Here is a 15,683-nt window from a genome sequence, read left to right as displayed (position 1 = left end):
TAGCAAACTACAAAGGCTGCAATTCAGGATATATATTATGCAATGTGGTGGGTTTCTCGTGCTAATATTCCATCCCATGTCTTAAATCTATTACAATAATAAATACTGAAGTGAAGCAGACACCGGAATATTAGTATTTTTATTAATAATTCTTTGAACAGAATCATTCCATGCAACAACAAAACAAATTGGGGTCCTCATTGTCAGTATTGGTCTCTTGCAATTTAATTTGCAATTTAATTTTTTAAAGTGAAACTTCAGTTCATTATTCATCGTGTAATCGATTTAAAGCGTGATGCAGCGTGAACACATGAGACACCAAGAATAGTGTGACTGTCACACATGAAGGAGAGCATCAATGTGTATAACCATTGACACAACAGTTTTAATAATATGTCCGACATGCTCCAGAATGTATGTCCTAAATTGCAGCCTTTTGATTTTACAAACTGCATTGTTTTTATTCACAATGTAGAGATAGATTTATTGTTCAGCTCTACTGAACACACCCTTCCATCATTACAGTAACTATCTGTCAAAATATTTAGATGGCCAAAAAAAATTAAACCACTTTCCAGCTTAGTGACAAAGGACAAGCAGACATTTTATGAGCAATCAGTATGGTTTGAAAAGTGTTTGGTGAATTAAAGATCCCAGTGCCATTGTTGGGGTTGGAGGGGGGTCGTGTAGACCACTCTGATTACTCTAGTGGGTCATGACTTGAAAAGGTCGAAAACCACTGATCTAAGATGGTTCAGGTTATTGAATACATCACTCACTTTGTAGGTTGGAAAACCCCTTAAGGATAATTACATTAACAGACGCTAACTGGAGTCAGGAGTCCAATCAATGATGTGAACGGTTCCTCTCAAAGAAAGAGATCTCAGGAGACTTAATGACTGAGATTTGCTGCTTTGTGTAAAGGTGGTGAGGGCTGCAGAGTAATCTCAAAGAGTTTAAATATTCATCAGCTCAACAAACTGTCTATAAACTGAGACAATTTAGTGTTGTGGCTGCAATCCACTTACAGCCAGGTCACTGGCTCACTTTCATGGCTTACTGGGGGACACTTAATGGAAATAAGACATTGTTAGAAAAATCGGTTTCACCTATCCTTGTCAAAAGAAAACTGTTTCAGGTAAAAACGATCTGTTGAAATAATGTTAAGCTGAAGGTAAATCAGGCCTCAGCAGTCTGAATCCACCAAATCAGCTGACTAATGTCTACATTTACAATTGGACACAATGCAGACAAAAAACATGTGCATTGCAAACAAGTCTATGGATTTTGTCCTCCATCTTTAACAGCTGTGAAATCTTTCAGAAGAGTTAGTGAACCATGAGTTACAAAAAAATACCATGAAGCTTTCTGAAATCCAAAGTCTTTTTTTTTTTGGTTCGTAAGTATTTGGACAGTGATGCATTTTTTGTAATTTTGCCTTTTCACACCACAACAATGGGTTTTATAAGAAAGTATTGGAATGTCATTGAAGTGAAGATTTCCAGCTATAATTCAAAGGGTTTCACAAAAATATTGCATTAACGGTTTAAGAATTACAGCCCTTTTGTACATAGTCCTCACATTTTTACAAGCACAAAACTAATTGGACAATATAAGTATAAATACGAGGATCATTTTAATACTTGCATACAAATTCTTTGCAGCGAATGAATGCCTGAAGTCTGGAATTGGAATCACTAAACGCAGTTTCCTCACTTGAGATGCTTTGCTCTGCCTTTATGGCAGCCACGTTCACTTTCTGCTTATCGATGGGTCTTTCTGACCTAAGTTATGACTTCAGTGAGTGAAGAGCATGCTGGATTGGGTTGAGATGAGGTGACTGACTCCGCCTGGGTTTGCCTTCATGGAACGTTTAGGGTCATTATCCATCTGTGCTAAGAGGTTATGCCCTGTCTTTGTTGCAGCATTTGCCTGGATCTGGGCAGAAAGCAAAGCTGTGAATACTTCAGAATTCATCCTGCAACATTTATCAGCAGTCAAATCATCACCAAACACCAGTGACCAAGTCCCATTTGTCTCTGTAAGTAGGCTTCCTTCTTCAAGCTGTTCTTGTTCCAGTGAATTTCTTCTCAAGAAAATAACTCAGTCTTTGTCCACTTTGGCTGTCTTCTGTGGTCTTCCAGATCTTTTGGTGATGCTGAGCTCACCAGTGTATTCCTTCTGGATCAAATTGTTGATTTGGTTACGTTAAGTTTCTACTTTGATAGTTGTCCAATTACTTCTGTGTCTGTGAAAACGGATCGAATGTGCTGAAAAAATCCTAAACCTTTCATGCAATATTTATATTCAACCTCTTGAATTAAAGCCGAAAGTCTTCACTTCAGTCACATTTTCATTGGTTCATTTCAAGTCCCCTGTGGTGGTATACAGAGCAGAATTATGAAAATTGTGTTGCTATCCAAATACTTAAGGATCTGACTGTTGTCCTAGTAAGTATGAAGTCAGTGCTAAAATATGATCAGTCTTTTCCATCAAATGATTGTTTCAAATTGCTATTATGGACTATCTGACCAACTATCTGCACTATGTACATTTGATATCAACATCTTTATCCCATAACAGCTAAACTGACTAAAAAAATCATCACTGTACTCTAAAGAAAATCTTGTATATGAACAACATTCACACAGACACACTCTCTCAAAAATACTCTCTCACACGACCACTAGAAAAAACAAAGCAAAGCACATTAAAGAATGAGAACCAGCTGTCTTCATGTGTAGATAGAAGGATAAGCATTTTGAGACACGAACATAGACATATACAGTTGATGTATATGGTGTGGAAGAAAGAGATTGTGGACTGGGGCACAAAACGCAAACTAAAAAAAGATGAAGAGAAACAACAAACAGCAAAAAAGACACTTTGGCAACATATCTGGAGCATATGTTGCGGTGATTGCTCAGAAGCCACGCTGTGAGATGAAAATGGAAACAAACTACCACCTAGAGAGGTTACAGGTTAAAGCAACACAGACAGGAACCTTGAAAAGAGAAGCAGAAACAACAAATCATACGCTTTATATTTGTTGGCTGCGGCTCTGTTTGCTGTGGTTTAGTGGAGGATACAATGTTTTTTGACAACTGCACTACCTCTCATCAACAAACCAACCACATGTAGAAGCAGAATGCAAAATGTCATTGTCCTCAAAACCGTACCTTCGTTTTTTTTGTTTCGGAAATATTTTTTCAGCACTCAAAGGTAATTTTTTATTTCTTTTATCTTAGTGCTCTGCTGTGATCTGTTACTGGAAAACTGATGCATCTGCTGTGTTAAGAAAATAAAACGTACATCTGCTCACACATATGTATCTCCCACACACACACACACACACACACACACACACACACACACACACACACACACACACACACACACACACACACACACACACACACACACACACACACACACACACACACACACGGAGGCCACTTTGCCAGGGGGAATCAGTGATCTTGTTTTACTTCACATTTACTTTAAATTGTGCGTTTTCCCTGTGGTTCTTCTGTTGGTTATTGTTCACACTGACAGAATGCTGCAGAGTCAGAGTTAGAGACAGTTATATATGTTTACATTTGAGTCGGTTTGTGTTTCAAATCCCTGACAAAACATATCCGGGTGAATCGCCGAGGTTCAAGCAGCATCATTTTTCACATCTATGACAGATTTTATTCATATTATAATTACAAAAAATACTGATAAACCTACTTTGATAGATACTGGAGTCATGTGTGCCATTAAAAAGTAATTGCTCACTGTGTTGATTCCTCCTGTCCATACTAGCTGTGAAGCAATTAGAAAGTAAAAGTCAGCATCAAGAGCCTCTATTATGTTATGCTGCTGAGGTGTGGCAAATGAAAACAACCTTGTAGTTTTTCTGTAGCAGTAGAGGAAACAGGAGATGCAGCAAGTGCAGCTGCACAAGAATCTACGGTCTGAGAGTGCCCTGTATATTAAGCTTTGGTTGAATATTCACAGTTTCATTGATTTAAAATATGTGATGAAGCATTACTACATGAGACACCATCAAAAGCATAACTGTCAAAAAAAAGGATGCTGTGAATTTGTAAAACCAAAGTGCAGTATTTGCTATTTACTAATTGCATGGTTTTAAAGTGCAATTTCGATTTGAAATTGATCAACTGCTCAGCGCTAGCAGTATACATTTACTTATATTTCAATACACAATATGGTATAATTTGACAAGAAGTATGAATGTCATACAGTTTTAATATGCAAGGATAAACCTGTGGTCCTTTAGTAAGTCTCCTCTTGTCTCGAGATGCATTTCAGGAATTCAGACATCCTTCAAGATGGCGCACCGAGATTGATTTCTGAGTCACACAGGAGGATGGAGGACAGAGGAGACCAAAAGGCTCAAAATAGAAAAATGAGACGAACCTTTTTAGTATGGATATATAGTTCAAGCAGGAACAGCTTGAGTGAGGAAATGAATGTAAGGAAGGTGCTCATTCTTTCTTTGAGGGTGTGCCAAACTAGCCGCTAGCGAGGCGTCATGCAAATGTGTTACAGGGTGGCACAGATTAATAACAAAAGAAATTCCTAGACTGAAAACAAGACATTTCAGGCAGGCAAGGAGCAGTGTTTTCTGTGGGAGCAAATAACTCTCTTTGGGAGAGACTTTGGGCTTCATAAATTTGCAGACCTATTATTTGCACCTTGAAGGAAAGGGAGAAACCATAAAGCAGAATATGGCTTCTTTAACAGTTATATATTATTTGTTAGCGTTACCGTTGAGGATGCTAATAATTCATTATTAATTGATTAAATGCCATTATTATTCAATGGATTAAATATGCATATTAACCAATAAGGCAGAAGAATAAGAAAGACATGGCTGTCAGGAAATGTGTGGTATATTATTTATATTAACTGGTTACACCACCAAGTGAAGCCTCTTACAGTTTAACCCTGTAGGGAGCAGACAATGACTACGGCAGTTCCATATTAGTTAGCAAAGGGCTTTTTGGGAGTTTAGCTAGCAAAGGGTCATCATGAGAAAGTGTTATGTGATGCTAAATGGCAACAGGAGGGCTGTTGTTTTGTTAGTGAGCTAGTGTGCTATGCCAGTCTTACTGCCATGTAGTGGCCATATTTTTTTTTTCAATAGACTGCCGTATCATGTGACATAAGCCAAACAGCTTGTGTCATGTCATTGATCCAAAGCACAAACACGACAGTCAAATAACAGTGGTAAGGGGAAATAATGTATTTTAAAGTGCTGCACTTTTGTTGTGTCAATGGGGAAACCTATGATATTGTCATAACATTTCAGTAGTTTTGTGTGCTTTGGACCTTCTAACAGACAAACTAAACAGCTTCAAACTGCCATACAACCCATGTTACAGTGTAATATCTATTTTTTGCATCCTCGTGCATGAGAAATGGTGTCGTGAAGCCTTGTAAAATCCAGTCCGCTGCTCTCAATACTGTGTTGTGTACGTGTCTTGTGGTAGAAGGGGTAATTTACGTTTTGAAGTCAAGCTTGTCATTACCAGCTGACTGTAATAACATATACGTTTGCTGGCAGAACCAACAATTATCCCAGGTATTACTTCCTGACTAGCATGGACAGAAGGAATGATTGTGACTATCAGCTCTTCCTTTGTACATATCACTGAATGCTGTACTACCTCTTTGACGATCTAAGTACAACATTTCATGAGTTTTTGGGCTAAGACAGGAGATATAATGAGATTATGTTCTACATGGTAGAAAATATTACAGAACAGCTGTGTAAAGCAGCACTAAAACTGGGTAATAGCTGTGTTCAGTATGCAGACAGTTTCACATGATTTTTTAAAGGCAAAACACATCAAAGAGCATTGTCAATGGAAACTGCAAGTGTGTATGAGATTAAAAAGAGGAATGAATCACCCCCATGCTTGAAAAAATTACCTTTGAGAACCTGATATAGGTCAAGGCTAATTGAGTTGTTTGTTGACAAGGCGTATGAGGAGCCCTGAGGCTTGCTGGCTTTTGTTACTGTACCTCCAGCCGACTGGAGCAACTTTCAGGGGGAATTTCCTGCCTGTCTTCTCCCAGATGGGATGCTGAAGGTGTCAGCTTGTCTTTGTGGCAAGACTCCACACGTAAACCTTCACCGCCCCAAAACAAAGAGGCAGAACCGCAGCCAACCTCTCTTTCACCCCTGATGATTCAAAACATAGCCCCGTCACCGTGGGGTTAGGCAGGTCAAGCAAACTAACAGCGGGCAGTGGAGCAAAATACATAAATCACCGCCCAGGAAAAAAAGACGAGACAGAGAGGCAGATAGAGAGAGCAGGAAATGACAGTGTGAGAGTGGAGACAGGACAGGCATCAACAGGTTTTACTTTCTCTGCAGTCGAATCCAGAGAACTGGCTTTCCTATTAGCATTCAAGAGGAAGGGCAGGAGGTGACCAAAGAGGACCTTTCTGCTGGAGGCGGTGACCTGAATGGCAGCAAGGAGGGGTCGGTCAGGGTCAAGAGGGATCTTACCTCGAACATAAAGGTTAGCCGGAGCCGAGTAGCGAGTCCCAGCGCTGTTGACTGCCACGCACTCGTACTTGCCCTGGTCCGACTCCTCGCTGTTCTCAATCTGAAGCGCTCCTGGGGAAGGAGACCGAAATGTCACAGTTCAGATCGACACCACACACACTAAAATACTCCCACACACACATGCACACACACGCACACACACACATATATATATATGTATGTATATGGTACAGTAAACCGATCAGATACTAGTCCTGCACACATGGAGCCTAAACGAACTTCAATCCTATCCTCACTCAACAACTATGAAAAGAGGAATCAGTACATTTTTTGGAGGCCTACACTGCATCTAATCATTCGTGGCAATGACCAGCTATTATTATGTTTTCTTGAGATGGCCCAGGACTCATAGACTATATTTATATTGTAGCTGCTAGGTCTGACAGGTGAAGCTAATGTGGAAGAACCTTAGACCGGCATTATTTGAGGGTCATGACAAAATGGCCCTGTTCCTCACCTAATCTGTTGTATGTATATAAATCAGAGTATGATCTCAATTGCTAGTTGCAAGTCTCCTTCAATACAGCATGGTATTCATTCTGTGAACAGTCAGTAAAGCCATATATGCTTTAGGGCATGGCTTCCTTGTGATTGGCAAGTCTCTACTGTATGGGTGTGCATAATCTCTGTCAGATCCAGCACTCGCTCGTCATGTCTAGTTTCAAAAGAGCAGTACGGCAACGGCCAAATTCCAAACTCAAGGCTTCAGAATATTAGTCCACCAACTAACAGGTAACATTAGGGTGGCTTTTCTTTTAAATATAGTCTATGTCAAGACTCCTGTTCAACTTGGTCACTACTGGCTGTAGTATATAAATGTTTGTAGTTATTATGTTGGGTGATGTGCCTCTTCATTACAATTACTACAGGCAATTTGATGATTTTTTTCTATACTAAAAAGTCCCTATAGACTACATGTGTATGAAACCACAGCTAAAAAAGATTGTCTCACTGAGCCACAACCATTGCCATAGAATGTTTGACTTATTGGTCAATATATATGGACTTATTTTGGGATAAAAACTGAATATTAACTTTTTTAGGTTGGAGGCATTCACTTTAAAGTCCAAATGAGCCATTGTACTGCTAATCACATTGGTCCTAATCACATTTCCTGTTATTCTGGCAGCTCCATTTCAAAATTGATTACTGCATTATGGGATTCCCCACTGACTGTTCACTCCGAATGACAATCAAAAGACCTTCGGGTTCTTGAACACATCAGAAACTGTTGCAGAGAGTACTTTTTCCTAATACCTTTAGCTGCTTTTCCAACGAGATACAAAGAACATGCAAACAGAAACATGGAATTCTTGTTTTTATAAGATAAAGTCCCAAATTATCGGTGATAATCCTTAAAAACCCTGGCTGGTCAATGCCACTAGTAATACTGTCTATTTTCTTGTGTTTCCTTTGGATAAACCCCATCTCCCTGAACCCTAAGCTGTTCTAAAAACAAACAATACTTACCTCACAACACGAATCAGAACAATTTCATTGCATTTATACAAACATGTAATCATCTGTCATATATACCATGCAGTGTAGCAGTGGACAGTAAAAAATGATGACAAATAAAATGTTGAAAATGTACATATTTCAGAATATAATCCTGAAATGCATCATGAGATGGATTTGTAACACAAGCTAGTTTAAGATAATGGTTGAGATAATGTACGTAAAGCCACATCCCTGGTGGATCTGGTGCAGACGGTGACTCCAGAGATGGAGGAGGAGCAACCTCCACGTGGGATGCAGTCAGCAAGGACATTCTGCTTGCGACGTATGTCCTTTAACTCTCTCTCTCACACACACACACACACACGCACGCTATGTAGGAAAGCCTTTCTCCTACATATCACAAAACCTCATGTCAAAAGGATAATGAGAGAACTGTGTGGCTATTTTCATTTTGTCTCCCATTGAGCGTCCTTCCAGGAGACCAATTCTCACGCGATTGTGGACCATGGAATCTCTTCCTCTATTTCTTTTTGTGTTATATTAATGTCGTTGTCCATTCAACACCTCTACATGGCAAAGCTCTTTCAGAAGAAAATGCTTCATTCTCTTCTGCAAACAAAAGCAGACAAATGTTTGCTTTGACATCGTGGTATGAAAAAGGCTAATCAGTGCTTCTAGAGAAGGCGACACTTCTGCGACATTAAAAGTATGAAGCCCAAAACAATCTGCAACTGGAACTTCTTTTGCCCTTCAGGCTTTGAGTCTTCAATAATGGAGCATGTGCTCCCTTCCTCTGCAGTGGAACCTATCCATTTTAATGGCACACAGCTGGTAGCTTACTAATTATGCATGTTGTAAGTTATCATATATGCTTACACGCTCACTGTCAAGACCCAGACATTGGAATCTAAGACAGGACACTCTGTGCTTTATGTTTAAAGGAGAGTTCAAGTTATTTCAGCCTACTGTACTTCTTATTAATGTGGCTATTGTAGCTGGAAGTGTCATGCTAATTTTGCATTCTTTTCCTCCTTCTTAGAGATTTGGGGAAGCAGAGTTTAGTGAGTCAATTAACATAAGCTCCCTGCAGCTTTCAGAAAAAAAAGACACAAGTCATTTTTATCATTGTTTTTAAGTCTGACTGCAGTTGAACACAGAAATTAGCCATGTGGAACGAATATTTAGTAAAATGCATGAGGGATCTCCATCCGGGGACAGCTGCTGTCTGATCTAACCACTGACATCCGCCAGTTAATTTCCATGTGTAGGTCTGACTTTCACTCAGGGATGGAAGCAGAAAAATAATAGGACATGCATACAGACAGTATACCTCGGGAACTGGTGGTGTTCCTGCACTCATTGCTCTGCTCTTGACTGAGGAAGATTGTTGCTGCAAAGAGTGAGACCTGGAATAATATCTATGTGTATACTGATGAGAAGAATCCCAGCTGTGGAATTACAACTAGAGAGAGCAGACAAACTGATCACTCAGCTTTCCGTGTGATCATTTAAAAATAATGCAGTGTTCAACATGTCCATTTTAGGTAGCAAATTTTCTGTTACTAGTTAGTCAGACTCAAATAAATGTTTAAAATTATTCATGTAAAAATCAACTTTCTTTGGAAAGCTGCAGGGAGCTTATGCTGACTTCTCTCCACTAAACTCACCAAATGTCTCTAACAGAGTGGAATAATACAAAGTTCTTATGACACTTAAAACCACAAAAGCCACATTAATGGAAAATACAGCAGTTTGAAGTATACCAGAATCCTTTAAGTACAGAAGAATTGAATGTTACAGTATATTTGATGCTTATACGAAACATTCATGCTAGCCAAAAGTCTCATAAAGAACCTGGTCGGAGCGTGCAGCAGTGTTCACAGTTTGGTTTCGTTTAAAAGGTCTGGTGCAGTTTGTCCTTCTGGTTCAGTTTGATGAGGCCAAAATTACAACCAAACAACTGGACAGAAAGCAGACCCAAGTCCATGTCTGATTTTAAATGTGTAAATACATGTCTGTGCAGAAAGACATAGGTGAGATCAGTCATCCATGGCTACTTAGGGCTGGATAGGATGGTCATGAAGAAAACCTCCAAGAGTGTATTTAAATTTGCCGTTTTGAATCCTGAAATATGTTGATCAAAGCAACCTGTACAGGTAATCTGTACTTATGTAAGAAAAGCATATGGGAAAACAGTAACATGGTGTTTTTCAGCATGCAAGTGTTGGGATTATAATCATATATTAAAGTTAAAAGGATCTGTTCTTGTGTCATAACGTATTTTAGAAGTTTGTTGTTTAGAGCTGCAAGGATTAGTTGATTAGCTGCTGACTATTTGGATAAACAGTTGAATATATTTTTTTAAAAAGCAGTCTAAATTCTGTGATAGCAGTTTGGTAAATATGGAAATTGCCTGGTTTCTTTACTGTTTTAAGACAGGAAACCAAACAGCTTTGTGTCCTGGATAAAACAACACTTTTGAGGATGTCATCCTAGGGTTTGATCTGATCAACAGTTTTCATCATTTCAATTAATTGTGAAAATTATTTACAGATTAAAAATGGAATTTAAAAATGACTGCAGCCATAAATGCCAGTTTTCTCTGGGAGTCCATATTGCACTGATAATGCTGTCAGTCTGCAAAGTCCAGTAATGAGCTGCCAGGCAAAGTATATGATTTTATGTGAAAATAACATAAATTTCAACTAAGAAGAAACTATCTCTGTGATGTATTTGTTTGTTTGTCTGTAGAAAGCAACCAGAGGCCACACTAGCTAGAAAAATATAACTCGTTCACTGGCCAGACTTGGCTACCTGTCTGTATAATCATGTTTATGGTGACATCAAAAATACATTTCATAGCACTTGAAGGCTCTTTTTCAGACGATGATAGAAGCAATTCTTCATTTATTTTGTGTGGTAAATAATAGCTGCAAGGCGCTGTTTGAAATATGGATTCACTGTGCACATGGATCAATGACAATCTCTGTACACCAATGTCATATTCTCGCTTTGGTCCTGATACCATGAAAAATAGATCAAATAGCTGTGTGGTTTAATGCAACAGCAGTTTGCTAACATGGGTTGCACTGTGTTGTCTGTGCTGCATTTACACTGTGAAGGGAGCTGAGTGTGTGTGGTAATTAGGGATACCAGTTTTAAACAATTTCCTTAGCCTATAGTCGGCCACATTAACAATATTGTTGATTAATTGTTGAAATGAATGGACACAGTGGAGGCTTTTCCATCTACTGAAAAAGCTGCTTTCATCCACTGGCAATCGATGTTCGCCGCAAAATCGTCTCAGTTACATTAGGAATTTAAACAACAGTAAATACCAGATTAAATTACAAGTAGAAAAAAAATAGTGACTTTAAGAATGATGCTCAGTGATTGGCCTGACAAAATTCAAGGTATTAAACACAACAAATGAACAGCAATCCTGTGACATTATTAATCCCTTCAGAGTGGTTTGATATCTGATTTACATGGTGGAGTAACTTGTTCAGAGTTGGTACCATTACTCCAGCGAGTGGAAACAAGCTGCTCAGCAAGAGCACATGTCCATAAATACTGTTGCAGCAACTTTGCCAGTCCAAAAAATGTAAGCAGCACTAGCACCTATAGCTGCTATCTGCTGATAGACAAAAAGACCCTAACATTAACAGGTTAATGCTAAAAATCCTTGTTTCAAGTTAGCATGAGCCTCAGGTAGCTAGCTAAACCAGACAGCCCCCAGACACAGTTTTCCAAACTTAATGCTGCGAAGTTGAGTCTTGGTGGCAGCAGGCTCAGCTGGACATTGTAGACAATGACAACGTTTTCCAGTTCCTCTCCAGCGATCCAGAAGTGTCCCAGGAAAGATGTGGCATGTAACTCCTAGAGCGACTCTACTCGAAATCTCCAAAGAAATGAGGCATCCTCATTAAATGTTGAACCACCTCAGCTGGCTCCTTTTGACATGAAGGAGCAGTGACTCTACTCCCTCACTCTATCTGTGAGGCTGAGCCTAGTCATTCTACAGAGGGAAATCATTTATATTTATCTTCATATGTACTTATATCTGCAATTTCCCTCCTTCAGTCACTAACTAGAGCTCATTATCATAGGTGAGAGTTAGATTGACTTTTAAATCAAGAGCTTTGCCATCTGGCTTCCTCTTTACAAAGACAGTCTGACACAAAGCGTGCATTACAGCTGACACTGCACCAACCTGTCTGTCCACGTCACGCTCCATTTTCCCATCAGTGTGAACAAGACCCCGAGAAACTCAGTCCTTTGGAGGAGTGTCTCCCCGCAACCCAGAAGGAGTAAGGCACCAGTTTACGGCAGAGAACCAGGGAGGGAAGCTGAGAGGTGTGCTGGTTTTATGGACCTTTACAGGCAGCCAGCACACACATCTGTAACTCTATCTCATTAAACAGTAAGTAGCTCCAACTGGTAGTGCTGCTAGGTTAGATATTAAATCAACAGCACATTTTCTGACATGTATGTCCCTCAGCTTCTTTCTTCTCAGTTAATACATTTTAAATCAATTAAAATTTTGATAACATTTAATAAATGACCAATTAATCATTAACATCCCTGGTGATAAGTGATGTTAGATAAGCTTAATGTAATACATTCAATCAAAAAGGCTAATAAATAATAATTCTGCTTTTAAATCATTATTTAGAAATAAACCAGAGACCATGTTTCTGAGTTGAATGGATGTGTTTGACCAACTGAAACTCTTAAACTGCACCAAACATGTTGAGTGTGAACAGAGCCAAAATGAGTTTGGGTGGCTGAGACTTTCATCAGCCACTGCTGCCTATAAACCAGCTGTAGCATCTGTTTGTAAGCTGCTGAAGTAAACTGTTATTAGTGACAACCTCTGACCGCTTATGTGCTGAAGGCAGAGAAAGTGTCGGAGCAGGCAACAACGACAGAGGACAGGAAATGGGGACACACTGAGGTGGCAGGAGGAGGAGGATGAAGGCGACGGGGGCAGTGTGGGGGTAGTGAGGAGGAGAGGAGGGTGAGTGGATGTGTTCAGTACCCAGCATTCTTACCTCTTATTGGTGTACCACCTGTGAGGTAATTTGAATGCAAATAAGATTAGAGATAACCATTAGTATAAATAGAAGACAGAGAAACAGAGACTGTCATTTGTGCATCTGGTTATTTACTGTAACACCGTGCTTATTTGCAATATACATCTGGCTATTTCCTCCACAGAGCTGGAATCCTGATCATAAAACTTCTCATCCTCAAGCCCCACACCTGCTTCTTTTCCCCCCTGGAAGCCCCTGACTATCAAGCAGTTGACCCTCCTTCACCAACAACAGACCTGTTTTGGTTACCACGCAAAGGTATGTGTTTTTTGTTCCTCCTACATTCTTCAGCAACAAGGCAGATAAGGACACAAGCTGCCAGTTCTCCGTCTGATGCAATTCAAAGAAACATGTACTTGTGCCCTGAAATAGTTGCTGCTTCAGTGGTGGAAAACTCTACCATTAAGCTCCAAAACTGGCATGCTATATTAGCATACTATAGAAGTATTTTTATAGCAGTTGTCACCTTATTTGGGTCATATAAACTTTTACCAGTGTTTTTCTCTGTGGACTATTTAAGGCTGAACAACCTGAGGGATATATCAAATGTATTTGTACCAATTTTGAATTTACAATTTTAACTCCTACTCTTTTATATAATAAAACAAAATAAGTTAGAATTACCCCAAGCATTATCCCAGATTTATTTGGATTCCTTGTGCACTAGGTCCTCCCTTATGCTAAGCTCAGACTACAGGAGTTTTTTGTTGATTTACCCCGTTTCACCCCTCGACAACTGGAGAAATCTGTTTTGGGATATTTATCTGAACCAATGTTTGGCCCAGATTATTTGGTGATGTGAGGAGTTTACAGTTCCAGTATTGAGCCTCCCAAACTGCTTGCAGACTCAGTGGGGCCGCTCTGATTAATATCAAACATGTTAGATATTTACGAGATTTATCTGGATGATTACCATGCAACTGCCCAGAGCAGCAGATGGTGTTGCTAGGCAATGGAGGCGATTCCAGGCCTTGAGGCTAATGCTAGCTATGGATATAAAAACTGATAGTTAAAATCACACCTCCAGATATTGCTGAAGAAGAGACAAACTATGCTGATGGCATCTTCCCAATCATTTTCTTATCCAGACTTGCTTAGCCTCACTGCAACATATCACCAGCTTTACAGTGAGGTGTGGCACCTCAGTCTCCATTTTGTTTATATCTGTTTCCCTATGATATGAAGTAAGATGGTGATCTGACTGCTTCATCTGACAAAACAATCTTAAAAATAACATGTAGTGTGTGATACACCAATATTTCCCACTTTTGTAGTGTTTACATGTGCGTCATATGAGAGAAGAAAATCTGTGAAGTTTCTCCTTATAAACCTGATGCAACCAGATTTCAAAATCTGCTTGGATATTCAAACTCCTGTAGTCTGACCCCAGCATTAGTTCAAACCATGGGGTCCAAAAAAAGTTGTATCATCAGTCTAACTTAAAATTACTGTGAAACTGGCTTGATAACTACAAAAATTACAAATTAAGCCCACATGTTGATATTGCATTAATCGCTGGACACTCAGCTAGGTATTGTAATTATCACAAAGTGTTGGTTTTGGACAAAAATCAGAATGTTTTATGGCATAAAAACTAACTAACTCATGTCTGACAATATTAAATATTGCCAAATGAGTTTTGTCTTAAAATCTGGGATCCTGGAGCCTATAATTTAGAGATTTTAAACATAAAACAGTATTATCAAGTCAAAAGTTCAGCTGGCGATGGTGACAACTTCTGAATCCATCTGTCATTTACAAAAAACTGGGAGGGAGGACCTATTATGGTGTCCCCTAGCTCTGAAAGTAAAAGTCCCCAATTCATTTTAGATCTACAGCTCAGGAGAGCTCAAACTCTCCTCGTTGAGTCATCAGTATAAAAGATCAACAACTGTGCTGCTATATTGCTTTTCTCTATAAAAAGTCCACACACTTATCCATAGCAACATCTGTTCAGGCTTGTGGGCTTCACAGTATTTAAAGCTGTCCATCACACTGGCAGGAAAAATACATTTTTTTTTTTGAAGTAAAGTTAAACTAATTAAAGCTGGTGTCTAGAGCATTAAAGTGCAGGGTTGCAAGGTTATCCAGGAGAGCTCTGTGGCTGTAAGACAAAGCTTCACCTCCTGTAGCTTGCTAATGATAGGAAAGATATAATTGTAAGTTATCATTACAATTCCAGCTTGTTGTCATTTGAAAAACATATTCTAATCACAGTTTAAATAGGATAAGAGCTGGTCACTCCAGTAGCACAGTAACAACATTTCTCGTTTCGTGTTGTATTTTACTGGTGTGAGTAACTGGGACCATTTGGGCATATCAGGTCATATGCAGCAGAGGGTAAAGAGAGGGATGGTTACTATTCAGACGCCAGTGGTCTGGATAATAAACCAAGCCATCAGATAGGTGAGAGATAGCAGAAGGGGAGCCCTGGAAGCTGTGTGGCCCCTGGGGTCTGATAAGGGGGACATCAGCAGTTTCCAGAGGGCGGGACTGGGCAACGCTGAGACCTGCCATGACCTCCCCCCACAGCTGTCTGA

General features: G+C 39.5%; 1 protein-coding gene across 28 annotated transcripts in view; it reads right to left on the bottom strand.

The window, feature by feature from the left end:
* Window positions 1-15,683, bottom strand: part of ptprfa (protein tyrosine phosphatase receptor type Fa) — a 397,399-nt gene that overhangs the window by 167,140 nt on the left and 214,576 nt on the right. For 16 of the 28 annotated variants that reach the window (XM_055015931.1, XM_055015928.1, XM_055015939.1 and 13 more), the window contains exons 6-7: window positions 13,102-13,119; window positions 6,527-6,637 (exon numbers count right to left, since the gene is read on the bottom strand). In XM_055015931.1, coding sequence (XP_054871906.1) covers window positions 6,527-6,637; window positions 13,102-13,119 — 129 coding nt within the window. The remainder of the gene's footprint in view (window positions 1-6,526; window positions 6,638-13,101; window positions 13,120-15,683) is intronic. The other 12 variants (XM_055015946.1, XM_055016026.1, XM_055015952.1 and 9 more) reach the window with 1 other exon arrangement.

This window comes from Amphiprion ocellaris, chromosome 2 (genome assembly GCF_022539595.1).
Source record: "Amphiprion ocellaris isolate individual 3 ecotype Okinawa chromosome 2, ASM2253959v1, whole genome shotgun sequence".
Classification (NCBI taxonomy): Eukaryota; Metazoa; Chordata; class Actinopteri; family Pomacentridae; genus Amphiprion; species Amphiprion ocellaris.
Note: the sequence above shows the minus strand (reverse complement) of the source record. Positions and strands in the feature narration are given on the sequence as shown.